This window comes from Alternaria burnsii (assembly GCF_013036055.1).
Source record: "Alternaria burnsii strain CBS107.38 chromosome Unknown 698, whole genome shotgun sequence".
Classification (NCBI taxonomy): Eukaryota; Fungi; Ascomycota; class Dothideomycetes; order Pleosporales; family Pleosporaceae; genus Alternaria; species Alternaria burnsii.
The window spans coordinates 1,774,118-1,796,805 of record NW_024066111.1 but is presented as its reverse complement, the minus strand read 5'-3'; the positions used below and the strand labels follow the sequence as shown (position 1 = coordinate 1,796,805).

General features: G+C 51.1%; 11 protein-coding genes across 11 annotated transcripts; 6 read left to right on the top strand and 5 right to left on the bottom strand.

The window, feature by feature from the left end:
* Nucleotides 1-251: 251 nt before the first annotated feature.
* GT037_004768 (uncharacterized protein) lies at nucleotides 252-1,530 on the top strand (the record flags this gene model as incomplete). The annotated part of the gene is made up of 2 exons (XM_038929815.1): nucleotides 252-400; nucleotides 624-1,530. The coding sequence occupies 2 exons, from the start codon at nucleotides 252-254 to the stop codon at nucleotides 1,528-1,530; spliced, it is 1,056 nt and encodes a 351-aa protein (XP_038788087.1).
* A 143-nt stretch (nucleotides 1,531-1,673) lies between these two features.
* On the bottom strand, nucleotides 1,674-2,567 carry GT037_004767 (uncharacterized protein; the record flags this gene model as incomplete). Its single annotated transcript, XM_038929814.1, has 1 exon — nucleotides 1,674-2,567. The coding sequence occupies one exon, from the start codon at nucleotides 2,565-2,567 to the stop codon at nucleotides 1,674-1,676; it is 894 nt and encodes a 297-aa protein (XP_038788086.1).
* Nucleotides 2,568-3,182: 615 nt separating this feature from the next.
* On the top strand, nucleotides 3,183-4,886 carry GT037_004766 (aldehyde dehydrogenase-like protein; the record flags this gene model as incomplete). The annotated part of the gene is made up of 5 exons (XM_038929813.1): nucleotides 3,183-3,310; nucleotides 3,357-3,725; nucleotides 3,773-4,153; nucleotides 4,208-4,802; nucleotides 4,854-4,886. 5 exons carry the CDS (start codon nucleotides 3,183-3,185, stop codon nucleotides 4,884-4,886), a joined length of 1,506 nt encoding a protein of 501 aa, XP_038788085.1.
* Nucleotides 4,887-5,500: 614 nt separating this feature from the next.
* GT037_004765 (uncharacterized protein) lies at nucleotides 5,501-5,918 on the bottom strand (the record flags this gene model as incomplete). The annotated part of the gene is made up of 2 exons (XM_038929812.1): nucleotides 5,501-5,728; nucleotides 5,874-5,918. 2 exons carry the CDS (start codon nucleotides 5,916-5,918, stop codon nucleotides 5,501-5,503), a joined length of 273 nt encoding a protein of 90 aa, XP_038788084.1.
* A 511-nt stretch (nucleotides 5,919-6,429) lies between these two features.
* On the top strand, nucleotides 6,430-8,679 carry GT037_004764 (metallo-dependent phosphatase; the record flags this gene model as incomplete). Its single annotated transcript, XM_038929811.1, has 3 exons — nucleotides 6,430-7,839; nucleotides 7,890-8,042; nucleotides 8,176-8,679. The coding sequence occupies 3 exons, from the start codon at nucleotides 6,430-6,432 to the stop codon at nucleotides 8,677-8,679; spliced, it is 2,067 nt and encodes a 688-aa protein (XP_038788083.1).
* Nucleotides 8,680-9,026: 347 nt separating this feature from the next.
* On the bottom strand, nucleotides 9,027-11,411 carry GT037_004763 (alpha--mannosidase family protein; the record flags this gene model as incomplete). Its single annotated transcript, XM_038929810.1, has 3 exons — nucleotides 9,027-9,338; nucleotides 9,399-11,250; nucleotides 11,299-11,411. The coding sequence occupies 3 exons, from the start codon at nucleotides 11,409-11,411 to the stop codon at nucleotides 9,027-9,029; spliced, it is 2,277 nt and encodes a 758-aa protein (XP_038788082.1).
* Nucleotides 11,412-12,204: 793 nt separating this feature from the next.
* GT037_004762 (uncharacterized protein) lies at nucleotides 12,205-12,732 on the bottom strand (the record flags this gene model as incomplete). The annotated part of the gene is made up of 3 exons (XM_038929809.1): nucleotides 12,205-12,419; nucleotides 12,511-12,564; nucleotides 12,612-12,732. 3 exons carry the CDS (start codon nucleotides 12,730-12,732, stop codon nucleotides 12,205-12,207), a joined length of 390 nt encoding a protein of 129 aa, XP_038788081.1.
* A 648-nt stretch (nucleotides 12,733-13,380) lies between these two features.
* GT037_004761 (short-chain specific acyl-mitochondrial precursor) lies at nucleotides 13,381-15,200 on the top strand (the record flags this gene model as incomplete). The annotated part of the gene is made up of 4 exons (XM_038929808.1): nucleotides 13,381-13,507; nucleotides 13,561-13,862; nucleotides 13,912-14,338; nucleotides 14,392-15,200. 4 exons carry the CDS (start codon nucleotides 13,381-13,383, stop codon nucleotides 15,198-15,200), a joined length of 1,665 nt encoding a protein of 554 aa, XP_038788080.1.
* Nucleotides 15,201-16,192: 992 nt separating this feature from the next.
* Nucleotides 16,193-20,156, top strand: GT037_004760 (uncharacterized protein; the record flags this gene model as incomplete). The annotated part of the gene is made up of 7 exons (XM_038929807.1): nucleotides 16,193-16,482; nucleotides 16,538-17,346; nucleotides 18,019-18,126; nucleotides 18,178-18,363; nucleotides 18,417-19,040; nucleotides 19,093-19,228; nucleotides 19,280-20,156. 7 exons carry the CDS (start codon nucleotides 16,193-16,195, stop codon nucleotides 20,154-20,156), a joined length of 3,030 nt encoding a protein of 1,009 aa, XP_038788079.1.
* A 183-nt stretch (nucleotides 20,157-20,339) lies between these two features.
* Nucleotides 20,340-21,086, bottom strand: GT037_004759 (glutathione s-transferase; the record flags this gene model as incomplete). Its single annotated transcript, XM_038929806.1, has 1 exon — nucleotides 20,340-21,086. One exon carries the CDS (start codon nucleotides 21,084-21,086, stop codon nucleotides 20,340-20,342), a length of 747 nt encoding a protein of 248 aa, XP_038788078.1.
* An 869-nt stretch (nucleotides 21,087-21,955) lies between these two features.
* On the top strand, nucleotides 21,956-22,195 carry GT037_004758 (uncharacterized protein; the record flags this gene model as incomplete). Its single annotated transcript, XM_038929805.1, has 1 exon — nucleotides 21,956-22,195. One exon carries the CDS (start codon nucleotides 21,956-21,958, stop codon nucleotides 22,193-22,195), a length of 240 nt encoding a protein of 79 aa, XP_038788077.1.
* Nucleotides 22,196-22,688: the final 493 nt, after the last annotated feature.

Sequence of the window (22,688 nt, the reverse complement as noted above, 5' to 3'; positions counted from 1 at the left end):
ATGGTGAAAGAACTTACAGGCCGCCCTTTACTACGGGTTCCAGGTGCCAAGACCGCCAATCCCAATGCCTACAAGCGTCCCGTGCTTAAATCACTTTCATCAACCAATCACTTCCACCATCTGCAAGCACCTTTTCGCTTTCACCTCGCCCTTCATTCCCCTGCTAGCACTCTGCAGTCGCCCAGATCCGGATCACTATTTCCTTGAAAGAGTTGGAACGCAAGCGAAAGAAGTAGGAATCACGAGCAAAGATGAATCAAAACTTCCAGGGCGCGCCTGATCGGGAAGATATCAGGCTGTTGGATCAGCTTCGTAGTCAATTGATGCCGATGATCAAGACTATGGATCGATTGCAGGCGGAGATGCAGTTTAAGATGAGCCGCGGAGAAGCCGTAGATTGGTAAGTGAGAAGCGGAAAGCGGCGATGTTTACGTTTAGGTGCGGTTATGTTTGCCATGCAGCCTTGTTTTGTGCACGCGTCTTCTGGTGTCATCGTGACTAGATATGTCTCCTCGATGTTCATGACGGTATTTGTGCCGATTCCATAGTCTCTATAAGCGTGCCTAAGATGCGCCGCTCTGATGGTTTCCTATTTCACTGGACACAAGCTAAAGAGACGCCAGGCCACAAATTCACCGAACGACACAGCTGGTAACATCTTACCTAAATTCGATACATCTTCTTATAAACGGCGGCTACCGTCATCAATCCAAACTCATCACCCAGAAACACCACGTCCCTTCAAAGGACGCCGCTGGTAACCCTGTGGTAGACAGCGCCGGCAATGCGGTCCTCGTTGAGCGCGACGTCCGCCGGAGAATGACCAGCATACAGGCCTTACACCCCAACACAGCAAAGTTCGAGGCTCTTCATCCGTTTCCTAACCCTTCATTTCCAATGAACGCTGGTGGCGGCATGGCGGCGGGTATGGCAGGTACCTTGCTACGAAAGAGGCTAGAGCCCATGGAAGAGGGCTGGGTAGAAGAACGTATCCGCAAAGCATCAGAATGGTGTTTCGTGCCTGAAGAATGGGGCATTGGTCCTCGGAAGCCTGACGCAACAGGTGCGACAAAGCAAGACGCAACCGAAGACGAAGACGACGAAGATCAAGTCCCAGAGTCGGAACGTCTCGACTCGGAAGCTATACCGACTACCCGGGTCAAGAACCCACTATCTGCAGACGAGATTGTCGATTTATGGAAACATGCGCATCAGGAAGTCTTTGACCAAAAGTATCTGAGGCAGAAATACCCAACTAGTTACCCTGATCCAGGTGCTCAGGACGCGGGTGAAGGCGAGGAAGAGGAGGAAGAAGGCGACGAGGAGGAAGAAGAAGAAGAGGAAGAGGAGTTTGAGGATGTCATGGATACTTCTGGTGGGGCGGAAACAGCAGGACAGGATGGGGTAAAAGCAAAGATGGTGAAGAAAAAGGTTACAGTAGGGAAGCTGCCGGTACATGAGCCGGTGGATGGTGTACCGGTGCTTTCGCTTGGGTTTGCGCACAAGTTCTCGGAAATCGGTGAGGTGTAGATGAGGGTTGGAGCAGTTTTGATATCACACGACTGAGGTTTATGCAAGCATGGTAATTGAGTCGATTCATCTTAAATCTTCTGGGGTATCATAGTTCCTGCGCCTGACACCCTAACTCACGAACAGCAGGACTGCCTATGCACCTACTCGGGTCTGAGTGCGTACATCCTAACGGGGAATAGTTCCCTGGGCATTCCTCTTTGTTGCTCCGTTGCTACAATCTTCAGCCCCGCCTCTTGGAACAAGGCTCTGAACTTTTTGTCTGACCGCGTGACGCTCGAGTCCTCATCGTCGTAGATGTCCTTGTGGTGGATGTCGGTAGACATGTTCTCCTTGACTACGACCCAGCTCTTGCTTGTCGCATCTCCTTGGGCCGCCTTCTTCAAGCCCTCGCTACAACGGCGTAGGTAGACAACGAGTTGGGCGTCGGTCAAGTGTCCCACACACCACTGGTTCCAAATCACGTCGTACGCGCCGGGCTCAGGTATCCAGTCCTGCAAGCCTAGGTTTATGACGTCGCCCACCTGGCCCTTTCCATCTTTGCTCTCTCCGTCACCGGCGTATTCTCCGTTTCCGAGGCTCTGCACCAACTCGTCTGTGAACTTCTTCACCGGCTCTACGATGTCCACCTTGTTGCTCACACCCAGCAGCAGGCCCTTTGTTATTCGTCCGATACCCGCACCGCAGTCTACTACACGTTGCAGAGGCTGCAGGGGTTCTTTTGAGGCCTGGGATTTGCCACGGCGCAATTTGGTCAGGAAGTTGGAAGAACCCTGCAGGTCGATGCGCGAGGTTTGAGGAAAGCCGCCCAGCATGCCATTGACGTCTGGCGAGACGCTGTTCCAGTATTCGAGCGAGTGGGCAACGTCTATCGAGGCATCGGGGCGTTCGGCGTCGGGAGTCACCAGGGGCGGCTCTTCGGCCAAGTCCATTGTGGGGTCTGAAAGGGCGAGAGGGAGCTTGGAGAGAATCTGCGGAAGTCTGAGTAAGTGTGCTTGGTTGTGGGGACGAGTCTCGGTGCGAGCGTCTCGCGACATTGTGTGACCAACTTGAGTTTGGGCCGGTGCGTGGCAGCCAAAGACGTCAATTTGCGCAGGGCGGGAATAACAAGCTGTTGGATGCGCGCGTCGAGCTTCTCATCGTGGTGGGGTGGGGTAGCTACAGGGCTGGTTGTAGCCGACTGTTGACGCCGACGCGTCGCGACTATCCGCTACGCCTGCTCACATGATGGCGCCTGCCCCTCAACCTTCCGCCATGGCCAGGCATGTCGCGTCTCTAGGCTTGCGTGATGAGTAATTCAAACCGCCGCGATGCTGTCGATAGGCGTGTACAAAGTGGAGTTGCAACAGTCGGAACAGGCAGTTGCATGCGGATAAGCTAACTAGCTATGGGCATTTGGCGGGCACACGCGGGGTCCACACTATCAATCGAAGCTACCATTGTCCCCGCGGTCGTCATCAGCATCTTACATGTCCGCAGCCTATAGATAGCGAGCTGTCTCCTCGCCAGCCAAGGACATGTCCTGTCTCTTCTCTGCCCTCACACGCGCCTCACTTCGCTCTAAACCATCTCCTCCTTTCAAACCCTCAATACGCAGAGCTCCCACTAGTAGTTGCCGTCCTTTGTGGAGATACTACAACACTCAAACCAGCATGTCTGACCTCTTCGTTGAGCTGACAGCGCCCAATGGTCGCAAGTACCAGCAGCCAAGAGGTCTTTTCATCAACAATGAATTCGTCAAGTCCAAGTCAGGTGAAACCATCACTTCCATAAACCCGAGGTACGCCTGTCCGTTTTCTCACTTGGAAGTGGTTGACATTAGGTAGCGATGAGAGCGATATTGTATCTGTATATGCGGCTGGGCCCGAAGATGTCGACGATGCCGTGGCAGCTGCACGGAAAGCCTTCAAGAACCCAGACTGGCGAGACATGGACACTAACGCGCGAGCTGACCTTCTCTACAAGTTTGCCCAGTTAATCGAGGAACACAAGGAAACGCTAGCGACAATTGAAACCTGGGACAACGGCAAGCCTTACTCCGTCTCACTGAATGACGACTTGGGCGAAGTTGTCGGTACTATCAAGTACTACGCAGGATACGCCAACAAGATTCACGGCACAGTCATTGACACCTCACCTGCCAAGCTGGCGTACACAGTCCGTGAACCACTTGGTGTCTGTGGCCAGATCATCCCGTACGTGATCATCCATGTCGAAAATATGCCCTGCTGATCATGGCCAGATGGAACTTCCCTCTTGCAATGGCGGCATGGAAGCTGGGACCTGCTCTCTGCACCGGCAACACGGTGGTTTTGAAGGCCGCTGAACAAACACCCCTTTCTATTCTGTATCTTGGAAACTTGGTCAAGGAAGCAGGCTTCCCTCCTGGCGTTATCAACTTCATCAACGGTGAAGGAAGGAAGGCTGGTGCCGCTTTGGCCCAGCATCTCGACGTCGACAAGATTGCCTTTACTGGATCCACCGCTACAGGGAAGGAGATTATGAAGATGGCAGCTGTCAACATGAAGAACATCACACTTGAAACGGGTGGCAAATCGCCACTAGTAGTGTTTGACGATGCAGATCTTGATCAAGCAGTCAAATGGAGTCACGTCGGTATCATGTAGGTCATCTTCTTTTTTTCTTTTTTCTAATAAGCTAAGCTGACACTGTGGAGGTACAACCAAGGCCAGGTTTGCACGGCAACTTCAAGAATTCTTGTGCAAGAAGGCATCTATGATAAATTCGTCGAAGCTTTCAAGGAGCACGTCAAGACCACCTCTGTGGTTGGCGACCCCTTCAAAGACGACACATTCCAGGGACCTCAGGTTACCAAGACGCAATTCGACCGCGTTCTGTCATACATTGAGTCTGGCAAGTCAGAGGGGGCCACTCTTGTAGCCGGCGGAGAAGCGTACAAGAACGTTGGCGGCAAGGGCTTCTTCGTCTCGCCTACCATCTTTACTAATGTCAAGGACAACATGAAGATCTACCGCGAAGAAGTGTTTGGTCCGTTCGTCGTCATCAGCTCGTTCAAGGAGGAAGACGAGGCGATTGAGCGTGCTAACGACACGACATATGGTCTTGGCGCAGCAGTCTTCACTGAGAACATCACCAAGGCTCATCGTGTTGCTAGGCGGATTGAAGCGGGTATGGTCTGGATCAACTCAAGCAACGATTCTGACATTCGCATCCCATTCGGAGGTGTAAAGCAGTCTGGTATCGGCCGAGAGCTGGGAGAGGCTGGACTCGAGGCATACACCAACAAGAAGGTACGTCGCACTAACACAGAGACATTCAGGGCCGGCTAACATAATGACTAGGCCATCCATGTCAACCTAGGAAACAAGCTGTAGTGGACATGTATACTACGCACAACCAAGATGCCAGTGACAAGCCTCGACACTGTGGCCAGGTGCTATGTGTGGAGTCTTGCAAGGACACCAAATGAGGTCACATGTGCACCCAAGATATCCGCCCTTGGCGCCACGGCTTGGGCTGTTGACGTGCTAAAGGAAGTGGAGAAGGCACAAGTCAATATGAATGCAAATGTCGGTGAAAAGTGTTTGTCGTAAAGCCATGGCTCTCCTGACACGTGTGACGTTCTGCAGGTACGCGCTCAATACCCCTTGGGCAGCGAGAGAAAATGTCGCAACGGCGGGATGTGGAAAGTGACCTTGGGCGCATGTGCAACAGTGTAGTCGCGCCGCCTAGCAGCGGAGCAAGAATGCTTGCGTAAGCTCTCGAAGGCGACTAGCGGAGAACAGGGCTCCGAGGAGCGTTGGAATTGCAAGTTTATTTATTCCCACAGCTTGGGCGAACTGCTGATAGTGGACCCATGATGTCGTTCGTGGGGTCAATGTGAGCGGCTCTCTGAACAGGATTGGCATTTTGCAGGTGTTTCCAGGGGCACGTGAAGGTGTGCAGCGGCGCGTGTACGCTGTCCATGGCAGCGTCTGTGATGTGTCGCTCAGGATGTGGTCGGATATACCGAAAAGAGGCGGTTCGCTTTGGGTGCCCAGTCGTCATCCTTGTCCTTATCTTGGCAGCCTGCTCTCTCCAACTTCGCTACTGTCTGCGGTGCACTCTCTCCACCGTGTCTGCCCCTCTCACGAGAATCACTCGAGCTGTTCCCTTGTTGCCGTCGCCACCGTCTTCTCGCAGTGCAGGTTGTGTACTGCCTCGACTTTGCGGTTGTCTGGGCTCCTGCTAGTTTGCCCTCGTCGATGCGCTAGTGGTGCTTCCAGCGCTGCTATTCACCGGTCCGCAGAGCCCGAACGACGCCAGCTCGCCCACCAGCGTCACTGCCCATGCCCTGGTTCTAACTAAGGTTTGCGGCTGACATCGCAACTAAATCCCCGCTCTGCTCGCGTAGAGGCTGATATCATCGCTACTACTACTACTACTACTACTACTACTATTATCACTACCACGACACCCAGTCCCATCAGCACAGCCACTGCCCACACATCGTGAGCCTGCCCAACCCGCCCACAGCCCGCACACCATCGACCTGGCGCGCACGCTGGAAGACGATCGCTCCCCCGTCGCCTCGCCCAGCCTCGCCTGCCAGTCTCTGAGGCAGATAACGACAGCGCCGACGGAGGCACGCTTCCTTGCTTTTCTCGCTCGCCTCTACCGACCGCCCTAACGCCCTCTCTACGCGTGGCCTACCTACCTTTTCTACACATCACCTGAGAGCGTGCTTGCACTTGGCATCGTCACTTCCGGGCATCTCTGGAAGGAACCAAGCGCACCATCGCCGCGTCTTTCACACACCAATAGACACCGCCGCTGTCGCTTTCCCACTGTATGGGAACAGACACGACTGCTCTCTTCCAAAACATACACACACATACTAGACTTGTATACACGCTCGCTCAGTTCACAGTCGCCATCATGGGCAACCAGCAATCGAGCGGCAAGGACAAGAAGGGCGAGAAGGGCGGTGCTGACGGCGTGCCCCTCGGTCGCGAGTACTATCGCTCCTTCGAGAGATCAGACACCAAGGACTCTACGCGCTCACTACGCAACTCGCTACGGAACAAAATACCAGGGACCGGCAAATCCGACAGTCCGCGCAACTCAGTCGCTGGTCTTAACGATGCCAACGGCAAAGCTGACAAGTCAGATGCAGCTTCCACCAAGTCGAGAGGTTCGCGGCGTGGCTCCGTCGCTTCAGCTTCAGCAACCGTGCCACCAGATGCGTCTCCAGATGTTGCTGATAAGGCTGATCAAGACCAAGACGAAGACGAACCGCAAGCGCCCCCTTCGCCTGTCCACGGTGCAACTCTCGGAACAGGACATGAAGGCGTGAGCAAGGCTCAGCGAACCGGTGAAGTCGACCACGTCTCTGACGTCCCTCCAACAGGAGCAGCACAGCCTTTGGCCTCTGCTCAGCCGGGAGAGTCAATTCTGCAGAGGAAGGACCAGCCGATACCCAGACTCCCGGAGCCCCCCGCGCCCACTGACGGTTCGGGCTCTCCCATGGAGCTCACCGCGCTCAAGACCATGGATCTCGACGATATGATTCAGCGACTCTTGGACGCAGCTTATGCCGGAAAGGTCACAAAGACAGTCAGCCTAAAGAACGCTGAGATATTCGCAATCTGCTCAGCCGCTCGAGAAGTCTTTCTCAGCCAGCCCGCGCTGCTTGAGCTCGCTCCACCTGTCAAGATCGTCGGCGACATCCACGGACAGTACACTGATTTGATCCGCATGTTCGAGATGTGCGGATTCCCACCAAATTCCAACTACCTGTTCCTAGGCGACTATGTAGATCGCGGCAAGCAAAGCTTGGAAACCATCCTACTCCTTCTCTGCTACAAGCTCAAGTTCCCCGAGAACTTCTTCCTCCTACGCGGCAACCACGAATGCGCAAACGTTACACGTGTATACGGTTTCTACGACGAATGTAAGAGGAGATGCAATATCAAAGTATGGAAGGCTTTTGTGGATACATTCAATACGCTCCCTATCGCGGCTATTGTTGCGCAGAAGATTTTCTGTGTGCACGGTGGATTGTCCCCAAGTTTGTCACACATGGATGATATCAGGCAAATTGCGCGACCCACCGACGTGCCCGACTACGGCTTATTGAACGATCTGCTATGGAGTGATCCTGCGGATATGGAGAATGACTGGGAGTCCAATGAGAGAGGCGTCAGTTATTGCTTCGGAAAGAAGGTCATCATGGAGTTCTTGGCAAGACACGACTTTGACCTTGTTTGCAGAGCTCACATGGTGGTAGAGGATGGTTATGAGTTCTTTACTGATCGAGTGTTGGTCACTGTATTCTCAGCACCAAATGTAAGCGCTACTGATGCTCTCGTTATTAGGTTCCTGCTAACACTGCCTAGTACTGCGGCGAGTTCGATAACTGGGGCGCCGTCATGTCAGTCTCAGGAGAATTATTATGCAGTTTCGAGCTTCTTAAACCCCTCGACTCAAGTGCACTCAAGAGCCATATCAAGAAGAGCCGAAACAAGCGTCAAAGCATGCTCAACTCACCAGTACGTATCGCAATTGAGCCTACTGGGTCTTGTTTGATTCAGGGCTCCCCAATGTATCTATAGCAGTACTGACTTTGGCTTGTAGCCCGCACACTACGCACCTCAAAGTTACTAATCTTGTACTTTGGTGTAGGATGCTGACTGTTTCCCTTTTCCTGAATTGCCAATTATCGCGAAAACAGCAACCATACCACAAGAACAAGACTTCCAAGAGTCTGCAGATGCTGTTACTACGATGATAGCGATGACAATGACGGATGAACCAGTGAGGCGAGGTCTGTCCCAAAAACTGCGACGCGTGCGGAGAAAGCCGGGGTTGGAACAACTGGGCAGTCAAGACGATGGTGCTGCCATGATAGCTCCTCACAAACAAGGACACAATAGAGCAAACACATGGGCAAACGAATGGCGCCAGGCTGTTACGTTGCCCACGAGCCTGAGCGAGCCACAGCTTTTGCAGCGTGCACAAGGATACATCGCAGACGCTCCGAACATGGAAAGACGGAAGCAGAAGCTTGGAGAGCAACGGACGTTGTGGGAGTCGACTTTGCCTAAGACTCCATCGGATCATATGGGCTACTTCTCAACCGGGCATCATCTCGACCATGTGCACCCTGATGAGACGCCGCCGCCGTGAAGGACCTTGCACAGGCGTTTCAATCTCATTACCTCTTCGTTTCACTGTATGTGTATTCCGCATTGACAGGCGCCGGCGCACAGCGGCATGAAGCATGAACTCTGGTAGCCTTATCGACCATTGGACTATGGATGCTTGAATTGAGACTTTTCTTCTCTTGCCATGCTTCGTTTGCAGTATTGACAGACGAAGCGCGTTGTATAGCATATAGCATACTGATGACATATCATCGTCTTCAAAGTAATCTTGTTCTTAGAGCTACCATCTTATGTTCCTGTATCCACCAAGATACTATTGCTGTATACCCTTCGAAATAGTCGTTGCTGAGATTCATAATCATGTCGTCTTCACAATGAAGCCGGACTAGGCGGTAGCTCACCCGTTGCCCAACGACTAGGACTGCCTCCCATCACATACTCCATCGTACCGCCCTTCTCAAATACATCTTCCCAAGCTACCCACGCTTTGTCCCACGTCTTGCCGTTGACCTTCAGGCTCTGCACGTAGGGTGCCGAGTTTCGATCGCCACCTTCACTGAAAGTGGTAGTAATGGTAATTTTGTTCCCATTCCCAAGGTCGAGACTAAGCTGAGGGAACCAGGGAGAAAGTACAAGGAAGGTAGTTTGACCTGTCAGTGGATACAGACCAATCATTTGCCACTGTTCAGAACGTTAGTCACGACTCCAAAGAAGCCTAACCATGAGAATGTGATGGCTTACGAGAAGATTTCCTTCCATAGCACCAGCATCAGAATTCCCCGGTAACCCTTCTACCCCAGAATTGTACAGCCTGCCAATCGTCCTACTTCTCTCCACACTCCGCCATTGCTCTCCGACCACAAAATTGTACAAGTACGGTGTCGTGAAACTAGGTTCATTCCCCGCGTCGAAGAAATCCAATTCGAAAATTTTGTTCAACCGATCAATGAAGCGTTCGTCGCCGCCAATACGCCGCTTTAGCTCCGCGACGTCATGGATTGCATTCATGCTGTAGATCCAACTACTGTCTTCATAGTACGCATCACCCCAGTAACAACCACCGCAGTCCGCAGGATCCTGGTTTGCGAATGACCCATTTGCATAACGCGGGACCATGAAGCCAGTGTGGTTATTGGACGTAGCTGCGTCATCCCAGTGGTTACGCCAGTTACGTGATCGGTTGAGGTAGCTAGATGCTTCTTGAGTTCTGCCTAATCCCGCTGCGACAACATGAAGACTGTAGTCGTTCGTGGAGTATTCGACTGCGCGTGAAACAGCGCGGGTGAAGCGAGGCGTGATGTATCCGTGCTGGAGCCAATCTGGGAGGGCTCCCCTTCCTTCTTTCGTCGAAGAATCAGGCGCTTTAGGGTCGAAATTATTGGGAGGTACGACTTCGGCGTCGGTACGCATTGCAGAGAAGCCATCTTCCCAATTTATTGCTCCTCGAACGCCTTTGATGTAGGCGTCCGCGAGCACGTTGTCAGCGTTGGAACCGCCCTGGACCCGGCCGTTGTAGTTTGAAGACCGCGCATCAGGCATGAAGCCGTCGTGTCGCCAGGTGTCAATGAGTGAGCGAATAAATTCTGCGTATGCCTGGGGCTGAATGATGTGAAATAGGGCTGTTTGGCATTTGCTCAAATCCCAGAGAGTGAAAATGTCGTCATAGTAGGGTTCCCCTTCGTTCCAATCGGGGTTTTCGCCTGTTCGGTTTGAGGGAATGAGAAACATGCCATAGAGAGAGCTGTATACCAACTGCAAGTCTTCTATGTTTTCGGAGGATATCTGAACTTTGCTGAGTATCTCCTCGTTCCATCTAGTTCTTGCAACTTCGACTAGACTATTGAGCTCGGTGTCTTGTGAGATTTCTTCTAGGTTCTCGCAAGCTTTGTCGGTAGAGAGGAATGAGATACCAACACGAGAAGTCACCTTTGATGCGGTAAATGTGAATACGCCACCGAGCCGTGCAGTTCCAGATACCGGCTCGCTCGTGGCGCTAGCATTTCCGATGAATGTCCTTGATCGCAGAGGTTGCTGGTTGAACTTGCCGCAGAAGTAAATCGTCCAGTCTGGTGAAAGATTCCAACCATTGTTGTAAATTCCAGATCCCTCATAGTGACCATCGTTAGAGATACTGAAACTACCGCCTGAGTAATGTTGTTCCCAACCAAGGCCTCTAAAGCTGGGGAGTACATGCGAAACATCGACTACGACAGATGACGATGTGTTATCTGGAAAGGTGTACAAGTACAAGCCGGCATGCTGAGTAGCACTCAGCTCTACTGTGATCCCATTTGCCAACAAAGACTTGTAGTATCCTACACTTGCTTGATCCGGTGATGCTCGCGGTTGTGACAAATCTGCCAGAGGGTCCGGTACATCACCCGTAACGGGCATCTGACTTACAACACCGTATTTCGGCGCGCCTCCAGTTCCGGACTCGTGCATCATACTGAATCCGAAGATATTGCCTTCGGGGAGGTAACCGGAGTAGGCATCAGCATTCCCATTCTGAACGTCTGGTCCAAGCTTGACCATGGCGAACGGAGCGGCAACTACGCCTGGAAATCTGTTTCCACCACCCTGTGTTCCTTGACTAGTAGCTGTGAGTATCTCAATGATGGAAATGGAACGTGTTACTTACAACACGTTGATATGTTGGCTGTAATCATTGTATGCCTGCACGGATACAGCTGAGATGAGTATTAAGGACCGATAAACAACCGTAAGGACAGATAGTCTCGCAAAGACTGTCATGATCGCAGTCTGCAGAAAAAACATGCTGTAGATCATTCTGTGATAGAGAGTCTGTCAAGCTGGATAGGTTACAAACATGCGCCGTTTTGTACGTAGCTAAGTACTAGTCGCATCCACACTCCCAGCGTCACTGGTACCTCGAAAAAGAAATTAAACAGGTACCAGTCAATGCTGCCCAGAGAGCTCGGATTCCAATGAGCGGTATCCGCTTGACGGTATGTATAGCGCAATGTCTATCGTGTGGCTAACTTGTGGCTATGCGTGCCGTAGGTGCCGTGCATGCCGATCGGTCCGGGCGGTTCAAGCAGTATAAGGGTACGAAGAAGATGAAGATAGACCAAGAGTACGAATAGAAACGACCGACAACCGTATATAATGCCCCATATTCCGCTGTTTGTGCCGTGCTATATGCTGTACCTTTGGTTATTGTGGGGTGTAATGAGATAGCCAGCTGACCAATGAGATCTCATGATGCCAACATGTGTGAGCGACAAGTCGCTATTAAGACTGTAACACCTGCGTCAACCGATCAACGATTAGGAAGGAAGGTATATCTGACGTAGATGTTGGGAGACAACGTAACTGATTGGAAAATTACCACCCGCCTGCTTGATTACTGAGCAGCGGCTGAATTGTCTCAGTAGTTTATACCTGACGGGCCGTATGCAAAGCTACCGTCATGTAGGTAGACTGTACAACGCAACGCGCAGAAACATCATCAGAAGTCCCGATCTATTCATGTTCATGTCCGTGTGCATAGAAAGCTCGCACTAAGACTTGTTGAGGTAGAGCCTTAGTCCTTTGACCAACCCGCGAGATTCTGAACGATAGGATTCCTGCCACCCCTTGTGATGATCCAAACGACATCTTCGTCGCTCTCATTAATCTCTTGATGCTCTGCATATGCGGGTATAAGTGCAAAATCTCCCGGTGCTAGCTCTTGTCTCTTGTTACCATTTGATCCGCTCACGATGGCGCCATGGCCCTTTGCTGCGTACACAATGGTGTCTGCCAAGTTATCAGATTGCTGCTTCTGTAAAATTGCACGAACGCTGGTTCGGGTAGAGCGGATGATACGGGCGCACGATTTGAGACACACCTTCTTCGCCGTGATGATGGACTGCAGAGGCTGTATGAGGTTTCGCAATCATGACTATCGCCGTCAGCAGTCGTGGAACTAGTAAACTATGTCGGTCCTACCAGTGCCACATAACTGATCTGACATGTTTACGATTGCAGGCATGCGAATCATGCCATCGGTCTGCGGACCATCCGGAGCCTGGATCTCGGATCCTTTTTTTACTTGAACCTCTCGAGACATTGCGTATTGCAAAAGTACTGAATCGCGAACAGCAGGCAAGTAGGAGATTTCATACGAAGGCGTTGGAGGCGTCGAGCTATGACGCCGGCTTGATGCGGAGACCCCACACGCAACGCGTTGGAAGGATTGCCAGTCAACTCGGTCTGGGGACCTAGCTCGACGACGTGAAATGTCGCATCCTACCCAGGATCAAAGTAATCATGTCAAGGGGTCGTCAAGCATCTGAATGTCAGCATCTGTTTGTCGGCATGTGAAGATTGCGCGCCGCGGAAATGTCGACACGTGAGCGTCCCAATGCAGCAACCTCGAAATGACCTCGGCATCTACGCGTATGACGTTAAGTTTCAAACAGCAAGTCACCCGGTCAATGACGGCAGCGACCAATTGCAGCGCTCGCAAAGCAGCGCACGAGATCATCAGACAGCGGCTCGCTGCACTCCGGAATGCGCTATATGCGGCCGACCTTCAGCAGCTGGCGGTTTCCCCGGATTACCTTGGCGCGTGGAGTAGTTGCTGGCATGTGAAAGCATCCCGAAACTTGCTAAGCCTCTTATAAGTCAGTAAGGGTTGTCTTGTGATTAGTGACACCTCATCGTTCTGCTCTCCTTACTCGCACCCTCTCCTCCCTCTGCACATTGACAGATCAACATGTCGAAACGCTTCTCAGCAGCTGACGTCGCGTCGCACAAGACAGCGAGCGACCTATGGATCATTGTAGACGAGGATGTCTACGATCTGACCAAGTTCCAGGACGAGCATCCCGGAGGCAAGAAGAGTATGTCGGCGCTTTTTCTGCAAACCTCAGAACCCAAGACTAACTAGTCCAAGTTCTTTCGCGCGTCGCAGGAAAGGACGCCTCAAAGCAGTTCTGGAAGTACCACAACGACAGCATCCTCAAGAAGTACCAGAAGCTCCAAGTCGGATCGCTAGACACCAAGGCTGCTCCCCCGGCTTCACCAGCAGCGGCTGCCCCCGAACAGAAGGCGGCGAAGAAGAAGGATGTGGTCAAGCCAGAGGCCAACTCTGGTGTTGTAGCGCCACAGCCAACTGAGGCTGCTGCTGAGGAGGCTGAGCCTTTCGATGCTTACGGCGACCTAATCCCTTACGCAGACCCATCCTGGTACCAAACAGTACGTCAACCTACGGACGACACATGGGCGTCGCTAACACAAAGCCTAGTACCACTCTCCCTACTTCAACGATACGCACGTAGCCCTCCGCGACGAAGTCCGTCAATGGGTCGAAGAGAAACTCATGCCCAACGTGACTGAATGGGACGAAGCAAAGAAAGTACCCGACGAGATATACAAGGAGATGGGCGAGCGCGGATATCTTGCTGGTATGCTGGGCATCCACTTTCCCAAAGAATTGACAGACCGGAGAGTTCAATGCGTGCCACCGGAGAAGTGGGATCACTTCCACGAGATGATCATTACGGATGAGCTATCAAGAACAGGCAGTGGTGGTCTTGTCTGGGGTTTGATTGGAGGATACGGCATCGGCGCACCGCCTCTGTTCAAGTTCGGCAAGAAGGAGCTTGTTCAGCGCATTGGACCAGACATCCTGAGTGGAAAGAAGAGGATTTGTCTCGCCATCACTGAGCCTGGTACGTTCTGCCAACCTGGTTGAACATTCCGAACAACTTACTGACCGTGACAGACGCCGGTAGCGACGTTGCGAACTTGGGCTGCGAAGCCAAGCTCTCCGAAGACGGGAAACACTACATCGTAAACGGCGAGAAGAAGTGGATCACCAACGGCATCTGGTCTGATTACTTCACCACCGCCGTACGCACAGGCGGCGAGGGCATGAACGGTGTATCGGTACTCCTGATTGAGCGCAGCGCCGGTGGTGTCTCCACACGCAAGATGGACTGCCAGGGTGTATGGAGCAGTGGTACCACCTACGTGACCTTCGAAGACGTCAAGGTCCCCGTGGAGAACCTGATTGGCAAAGAGAACCAAGGCTTCAAGGTTGTCATGACCAACTTCAACCATGAGCGTATCGGCATTATCATTCAATGCTTGCGCTTCGCTCGCGTCTGTTACGAAGAGAGCGTCAAGTACGCACACAAGCGCAAGACCTTCGGCAAGCGCCTCATCGACCACCCCGTCATCCGCCTCAAACTGGCACACATGGCCCGCCAGATCGAAGCGAGTTACAACTGGATGGAGAATCTCATCTACCAGTGTCAGAAGATGAATGAGATGGAGGCTATGCTGAAGCTTGGTGGCGCTATTGCCAGCTTAAAAGCGCAAAGTACCACAACGTTCGAGTTCTGTGCTAGAGAAGCAAGTCAGATCTTTGGCGGTCTGAGCTACAGCCGTGGTGGACAAGGTGCCAAGGTGGAGAGACTATATAGGGATGTCAGGGCCTATGCCATCCCCGGTGGCAGCGAGGAGATCATGTTGGATTTGTCAATTAGACAGGCCTTGCGAGTACATAAGGTGCTCGGCATGAAGCTGTAAACCTTCACAGCATTAGTTTAAATCATATGTACCAATACCATACATCATCTTCAGTTGCGATGTTTGAGCCTGTTGCAGAGTGTCAATGTTCAGAGTAATGGCGCCAGCCGCGAGAGATGACAGCTAAAATCGTTTCTATGATTGGAGAATCCGTCATCCCTCCACAACATTAGTTTCGCAAAGCAATTCGACGACTATCACAAACACTTGCGACCGTTCATACCGGACACTGCAGTCAAAATTCAAGCCATCCGCGACATACCGGCAGCCCTAAGTTCTCGTCGAGGGCCCCCGCGGAAGCCCCACCAGCTGCAGTTCCATCTACGGCAGTTGCTGCCCAGCTGCCGATACTATGGTTGAAGCAACTTGTGACTGCATAAAGATTACATCCCATTATCTCACTGGTAGTCTCGCAGTGGCGAGTAGTCTCATTACGCCATCTTTGTGGTATGTCCAGGCGTCCTGAATATAGGTCTTTACCCATACAACGTATAGATGACAAACGTACAGGGTACATTATCTCCACATGTATGTTGTACACTCTCTGGAAGTATTCATGAGGCGCTGCAATGCGGAGAGAAGATCGTTCTAATCAATCGAACAGCAGAATCCACTCCTTTTACACAGCGTGCTACGAAGCTGCCCCTGTAATGGGTCATCTTGGCTCTAGATGCCGACCTCACCGTAGTACTGATAGCTACATAGGAAGCGGGGTACGAAGCAACGCCGTCAAAATTTGGGTCAAGAGCAACATGGCTCAATATATCACCATCTCTGCATCTGGAAACGAAACAGATGGGGTATCATGGAGATGAACACCAATTAACAGCTGACCGGGGACGACAGCTCAGCTCGCATACAAAGCATGTGCACCAAATACTGGTATAAAGGTTGAAAGGAATATGTAAAAGCACACAGTCAACCACTGCAGTCTCGACAAGATCAGACATACCAGATCCTCCGTACAACACCGAATCACACCAACAGACAATATGGCTCCTGTAACCGAAGTACCCCGAAAGGTTGAATGGAACGGCAAGCAGGTTCCGGTCTACCCTATGGAGACAATCGACTTCTCTGCGATCCTCTCCCAAGAGCCTGCCGAGCTGGAGAAGCTTCTCCAGTGCTGCAAAGAGCAAGGTTTCTTCTACCTGGATCTCAACAACGTTGATGGACGTCGGTTCATTGATGACCACCAGGAGCTGTTGAAGCTTATGCATCGATTTTTTGAGTCTCCTGTTGAGGTTAAGAACGAATATGGACTGATAGCTCCTCATCTTGGGTAAGCTTAGAAACCCAGATAGCATATGCCTTCTCCAAATTCTTACAATTTCAAGATACGAGCCAGTTGGTTCGCGCAACGGCGTTCTCGAGGACACACGGGATGGCTACGAGATGGTGAAGGTATCTCGCGATGAGATTCAACGCGAGTCCCCTCACATTCCTCGCAACATCAAGAATAGCGGTGATCTCAAGATCCTTGAGAATGCCATCTCTGGCAACAACATCATGGGAAAAGCCATTCTGGCAGCTCTCTCGACGGCGTTCGGCCTGACTGGTGCTGCGCGCTTTGAAAACTTGCATCGCAACCACCGCCCTTCGACAAGCACTTTGTCCATGATGCACTATATCCCATCCAACCCTGCTAAGGACGGTAACGTCGGTCATCAGAAGCATACTGACATCAGTTCGTTGACCGTACTCTTTACTGAGCAGTGGGGTCTCCAAATCCGCCCACCCGGCAGCAAGGAATTCGGCTTTGTCGAGCCCAAGAAGGGTCAAGCTATCATCAATGTCGGTGATTCTTTGCGCTTCGCTAGTGGCCACACTTTCCAGTCGTGCATTCACCGTGTTGTGCCGTACAACTACAGCGAACATCGCTACTCCGTTGCATACTTTCTGCGCGCTGAGGACGAGACCATGTTTCAGGACAGTGAGGGCAGATTCGTTACAGCACGCACGTGGCACGATGAGAAATTCTTGGCTTTCCTTGCATCGCCTGCAGACCAGGCTGCTGCTCCAAGCTCTATGTTGTTGGGCGGCATGCAGGAGGATGAGACTGATGTTTATAGCCTGCCTCAACCAAAGCCTGTTGCTGCGGACGCGGCCAAGAGCTCCACTTTCGAAGTGACCACCGTTGAGATTGGTGCTTAGTGGAAACTCCTCTCGTCCATGTGTTCTGTAGCACGACCTTACGAAATGTTCCAGATAAATTGTATATAGCAAGCAAAATATCTTGTGCAAAAGTATATATGGCTATGTGTTGTCTTCAATGTCCAATGGTATCGCAATCACAAGTTGGATATTAATTGCCTGAGAAAAGACATAATATTCCCTATTACAACATGATTCGTACGCATACGGACACTAAAGTCAGGGGTATAAGTGCATATAGGGAATACTCCACATAAGGCGGCATCGAAATAGAGTACATTTACTGGGATGTGTCAAACCCTGGATATTGGCTAAAAAGCGCATTTTCCGCCACTTGGCACTATTTGTAACCTTCGAAAAACCTGGGTGACATACCAATTTCACCGTCTTCAAGTACAGTATTGAGGCGACCGTCATGCTACTCATTTTGGCATTGCTGTATGCTCCCAGTGTCCATGCATGTGACAAAGAACACCATTACCGCCACCACGATCGCCATTTGGAGCGACGCGATACTGCTCCCATTTTCCCGCCAACTTTGACGGTGAATGAAAAGCTTTTGACATCTTCCTTTGATAACACGTCTATAGCATCTTGGTCGAGCTACTACTGTAAGAACTGGTTTGCTGATCTTCTGTTCTCGTCCCTTGAAAATGCTCATCAGGTCTCGCAGCACATAGACGAAACCTCGCAGGCGAAGGCGAAACGGTTCCAAAGTGGACTTCAGAACGCTGGAATGAGTATAGCTTCGAAACAAGACTAGACAGTTATCGTAGGTAGCTTCTATTGGGAGCTCAGACATGTGGGCTGATCGAACTTAAAGACGTCTACCTTGATTACCCAGTTCATCGTTCTCTTTCTCTTGACCATGGAAACGGTAGTACCTACCACGCAACACTTGAGGAAGAGATACTCGAAGAGGATGGAACTACCGGCGATGCTGACAGAGTTCCTGCTTTTCATGGATACTCTGGGTCAGGTGATGCATCGGCTGAGTACATCTACGTTGGTACGCGTTCCTCCAAAAAGCACATGCATGAGATCAGGAGCTGAGTTAGTTAGGCCGAGCTTCTCAAGAGGACTTCAAACGTCTTCTCGCCCTTAATATCACCCTTGAAGGCAAGATTGCTCTAGCAAAGTACGGTGGTCCATTTCGCGGCCTTAAAGTAAAGAATGCGCAGACTTTTGGCATGATCGGAGCTGTGATCTTTACCGATCCGGGAGACGACAGGAACATGACAGCTGGAAACTACGCTACGTATCCCGATGGACCTGCAAGGAATCCAACAAGTATCCAGAAAGGCAGTGTGATGGATTTGAGCACCTACCCAGGAGATCCCACGACACCGGGATATCCGTCTAAAGAGGGCGTATCGAGAAAGGAGAAGAAGACTGTACCGAAAATTCCGAGTCTACCAATCTCTTGGCTTGAAGCAAAACCACTGCTAGCCGCTCTGAACGGTCATGGTGTTGATGCAACGACTGTGAATCGACTGAATTGGGTGGGTGCAATAGATGGGGTTGATTACAGCACAGGACCGTCAAAAGCTGTGCTGTCGATAAGCAACATTATGAGGGGCGAGACTAAGTGGATTCACAATGCTATCGGTATTTTGAATGGTACGAACGAAGACGAAGTTGTTATTGTAGGCAACCACCACGACTCTTGGATGATTGGCGGGGCTGGTGAGTCACAGATGCTGAAAGGATGCGTTGAGGAATTTGTTGACGTGTATAGCTGATCCACACTCCGGTTCCGCAATTCTCGTTGAGTTGGCTAAAGCCATTGGTACTCTATTGAAGACTGGTTGGAAGCCAAAGCGGACCATCGTGCTCTGCAGCTGGGATGCTGAGGAGTATGGCCTAGTTGGAAGGTGAATTACCTATATCAGCCCAGCCTAGAAGACTCTGACTAATTTTTTCAGTACCGAATGGGTCGAGGAGTACATCCCCTGGTTGACATCATCTGTTGTGTCTTACCTGAACATTGACGTTGGCATAGCAGGCACCATTCCCGACTTCAGTGCCACCCCCGATCTCCACGCCCTCACCACTTCCACAGCGCGGAAGATCATCTGGCCGCATGGCAAGAACCGCACATTATACGATATCTGGGAAGAAAAGACTGGTGAAATTGACACATTGGGCGCGCAGAGCGACTATACAGCTTTTGTACATCGGGCCGGCGTCTCCGCTATTGACATGGGCACCACGCGAGCGCCTCTCGATCCAATATACCACACGCACTCGAATTTTGACTCCTTTCATTGGATGACTAAGTTTGTAGATCCAGGTTTCGTAATGCACACAGCCATCGGAAAGTTCCTTGCGTTGATGCTGTATCGTTTAGTCGACGATGAGATTGTACCACTCGAGCCGGCGAACTATGGGGTGGAGATGCGAGCGTGGCTAAAAGGATTGGACGGTGTCATAAAAGATTCGAACACAAAGGTCAATCTTGATCTTGGAGAGCTGGAGAACTCCGTTGCTGTGTTCGAGGATGCAGCGCGGCAGTTCAATGCTGCTCGTAACATGGCTGTCAGCTCAAACAGTTCGGTGCTCAAGACACAGCTGAATCACAAGGCACGCGATTTTGGACGCGGATTCGTCAGTGAAGGCGGCCTCCCGGAAAGAGAGTTTTATAGACACCTTGTCTTCGCTCCTGGAGTTGACACTGGATATGCGCCGGTTACATATCCAGGAGTGACCGAGGCCGTTGTTGCAGGAAATACTACCCTAGCAGAGGAGTTCGTCGGAAAGACTGCAAAGGCTATCTTGGCTGCTGCACATATTTTATTGTAGTAGATGAACGTATGTCGAACTTGAAGAGCAATGAAAAAAAGTTTGCAAGGGCGCGTCGTTGCTTCGATTATACCATACAATTGAAACTAACCTCTCCATTGTGCTTGAGCCATTTCACATCCTCCATATATGAAGCCGTCGAACTAGACAGTGTGCTAGTATGTGTTCACGTCATGAGCCGTGTTAATTCCCATGCTTTTCTGCGACTTCTTTCTGGCCCTTTTGCACCCACTCTTTAAACGGATCTTGTACATTCGGATCCTTCCTTAATCTCTCGATCTGATCTTCACCCGACGGCACCAAAAGGCCCTTTTTCACAGAATCCCTCTTCTCCACCCCTTCACACCACTCTTTCAATTTCGGAAACTCCTTTAGCTCAATACCTGCCCATGGTGCCCACCGAACCCAGGTAAACGTTGTTATGTCCGCGATACTGTACTTGCCACGACCCTTGCCTGCTAGATAATCTCTATCTTCAAGGCGAGCTTCGAGTATAGAATAGAGCCGTTTCGTTTCGTTCTGATATCGCTTCACCCCGTACTCGATCTTCTCGGGTGCATATCGCACGAAGTGGTTCGCCTGCCCTTGCATTGGGCCCACGCCCGCATTCTGAAAGAAAAGCCATTGTATCATTTCCATCGCCTCATCACTGTCCTGGAAGCTGAACTTGAAATCTGTGTCATAGTGCTCGGCAAGATAGAGAAAGATGGCCCCAGACTCAAAGACAGGATAGGAGTTGCGGGTGTGGTCTATGATGGCCGGGATGCGACCATTAGGGTTGACTTTGAGGAAAGAAGAAGACTTTTGTTCGTCTTTGGACAGGTCAATCGAAGTGGTCTTGTAGGGGATGCCGAGTTCTTCGAGGAAGATAGAGATCTTTTGGCCGTTGGGAGTACCTGCTGTGAGGAGTTCGATATTGGGAGAAGTCATTCTAGTTTTATTTCCTGCTGCTTTCTGAATTGTCTTCTACTTGAGCAACAGTAGGGATTGAGAAGAGTGGATGTTGGGGCGTTGATGTTGTGTCGTTGCATTATACTTGCGCACTCATGTATCATGATGACGTGCGCTTCAAGTAGCTGCAGATCGCCGTGAGGGTCTGCTCGTTGCACATAGTATTAAATATCTCTGTTCTACCACGAAACCTATCGCGAAGGGAACAGATATAACAGTTTCCTTAGTCGCAACTATTGTAGCACCCAATCTCGGAAGTGGAGAGTCGTTCATGGTATCCAACTCATGTTGGGATTCTGGTTAGCGCCACACTAGTTGCATGCCTCCCAATCTTAGGAGCCACCATCTCGATACCGAATGAACTACAACGTATCGCAGGGGTTAGTCTGCCGCAACATATGAACACCGTTCCTTCTTTTCAACGCCGCGTGCTTGCACATAGTAATATCTTCACCATCGCCGATAATGCGCCGGTACGTCGATGCTTAGACATGCCGTTCGTTTCGCGCAGCACTGAGTGGTCTGATTTTCTTTCGGGCCTTAGTCCATTTTGGCCCAAAACAGCAACCATCATGCCACTTTCAAGACCAAGATCCAATCGATGTGTAAGGGGAGTGATGCATGTGACTTTACTTTGAGCGACTTCTGGAGCCTAAAATGTTGCTTCGCACGCGGAGTTGACGGTCTTCTGCTGTTGCACTCCTCTTTCTCACTCTCCATTCTACTCCTTGTCTTCTGCGTAACGTTACCGTCCAGCTCATTACGACCTGTACTGGTTTCATCTCCCAATTCAACCCTCCTTTTGGACCAACAACCTAGTTCGTCATACCGAAAGAAACAAGGTCGCAATGATGATAACACGTACCTTTTCCCTCACAAACTTCCTCATCGGATCATCGGCTCTCTGCTTCCAGATATTCGTCCTCTACCCCTGGCACGAGAAGCTAGAAGAAGAGTTCGTGGAATTGAAGAAGGAACATGCGAGACTACTAGAAGAGACGCATTCAAGGCACAGAGATGAACTGAGAGGAATCAGGGAACAGCTGGAGCTGGCCAACGAGCGAAGGAAGACGGGAAGGTTCTGGTAGAATCTTGCTACACGAATGGGAGGACAGGGAGCGGAGGAGTCTAGAGACAGATTTACGACAATTGAACAGGAAGAATGGAGGATTCGATTGGCCATGGAACGTCTAAAATGGTACACCACAGCGCACCACTGAGCGGAACCAGCTGGGCCTTGTTACTCAAGCTTACGATGTCTGCTCAAAAAATCGGAAAAGCCTGGATCCGGCGCTCTCACAATTCAATCTACAGAACAACATCATGCTATGTTTACCAAGGGTTTGGCATCGGGCCCGGATGTTCGCGGAATGTATTACCACTGGTCTAGGATGTTTTCGATGGTCTATATACGTATTGTCAGCTTTCGCGCTTCTACGCGTGTCTGTAAAAGAGAGAGCGGGCTAAAATCATGAAACCTGAGAAGATATAAGACGAGCCCGGAAGCCGGCTACAGTAGGCTGTGTGGAGTACATTAAACCACGGCGCACGCATAATTTCAAAACGTGAGACACACACGTG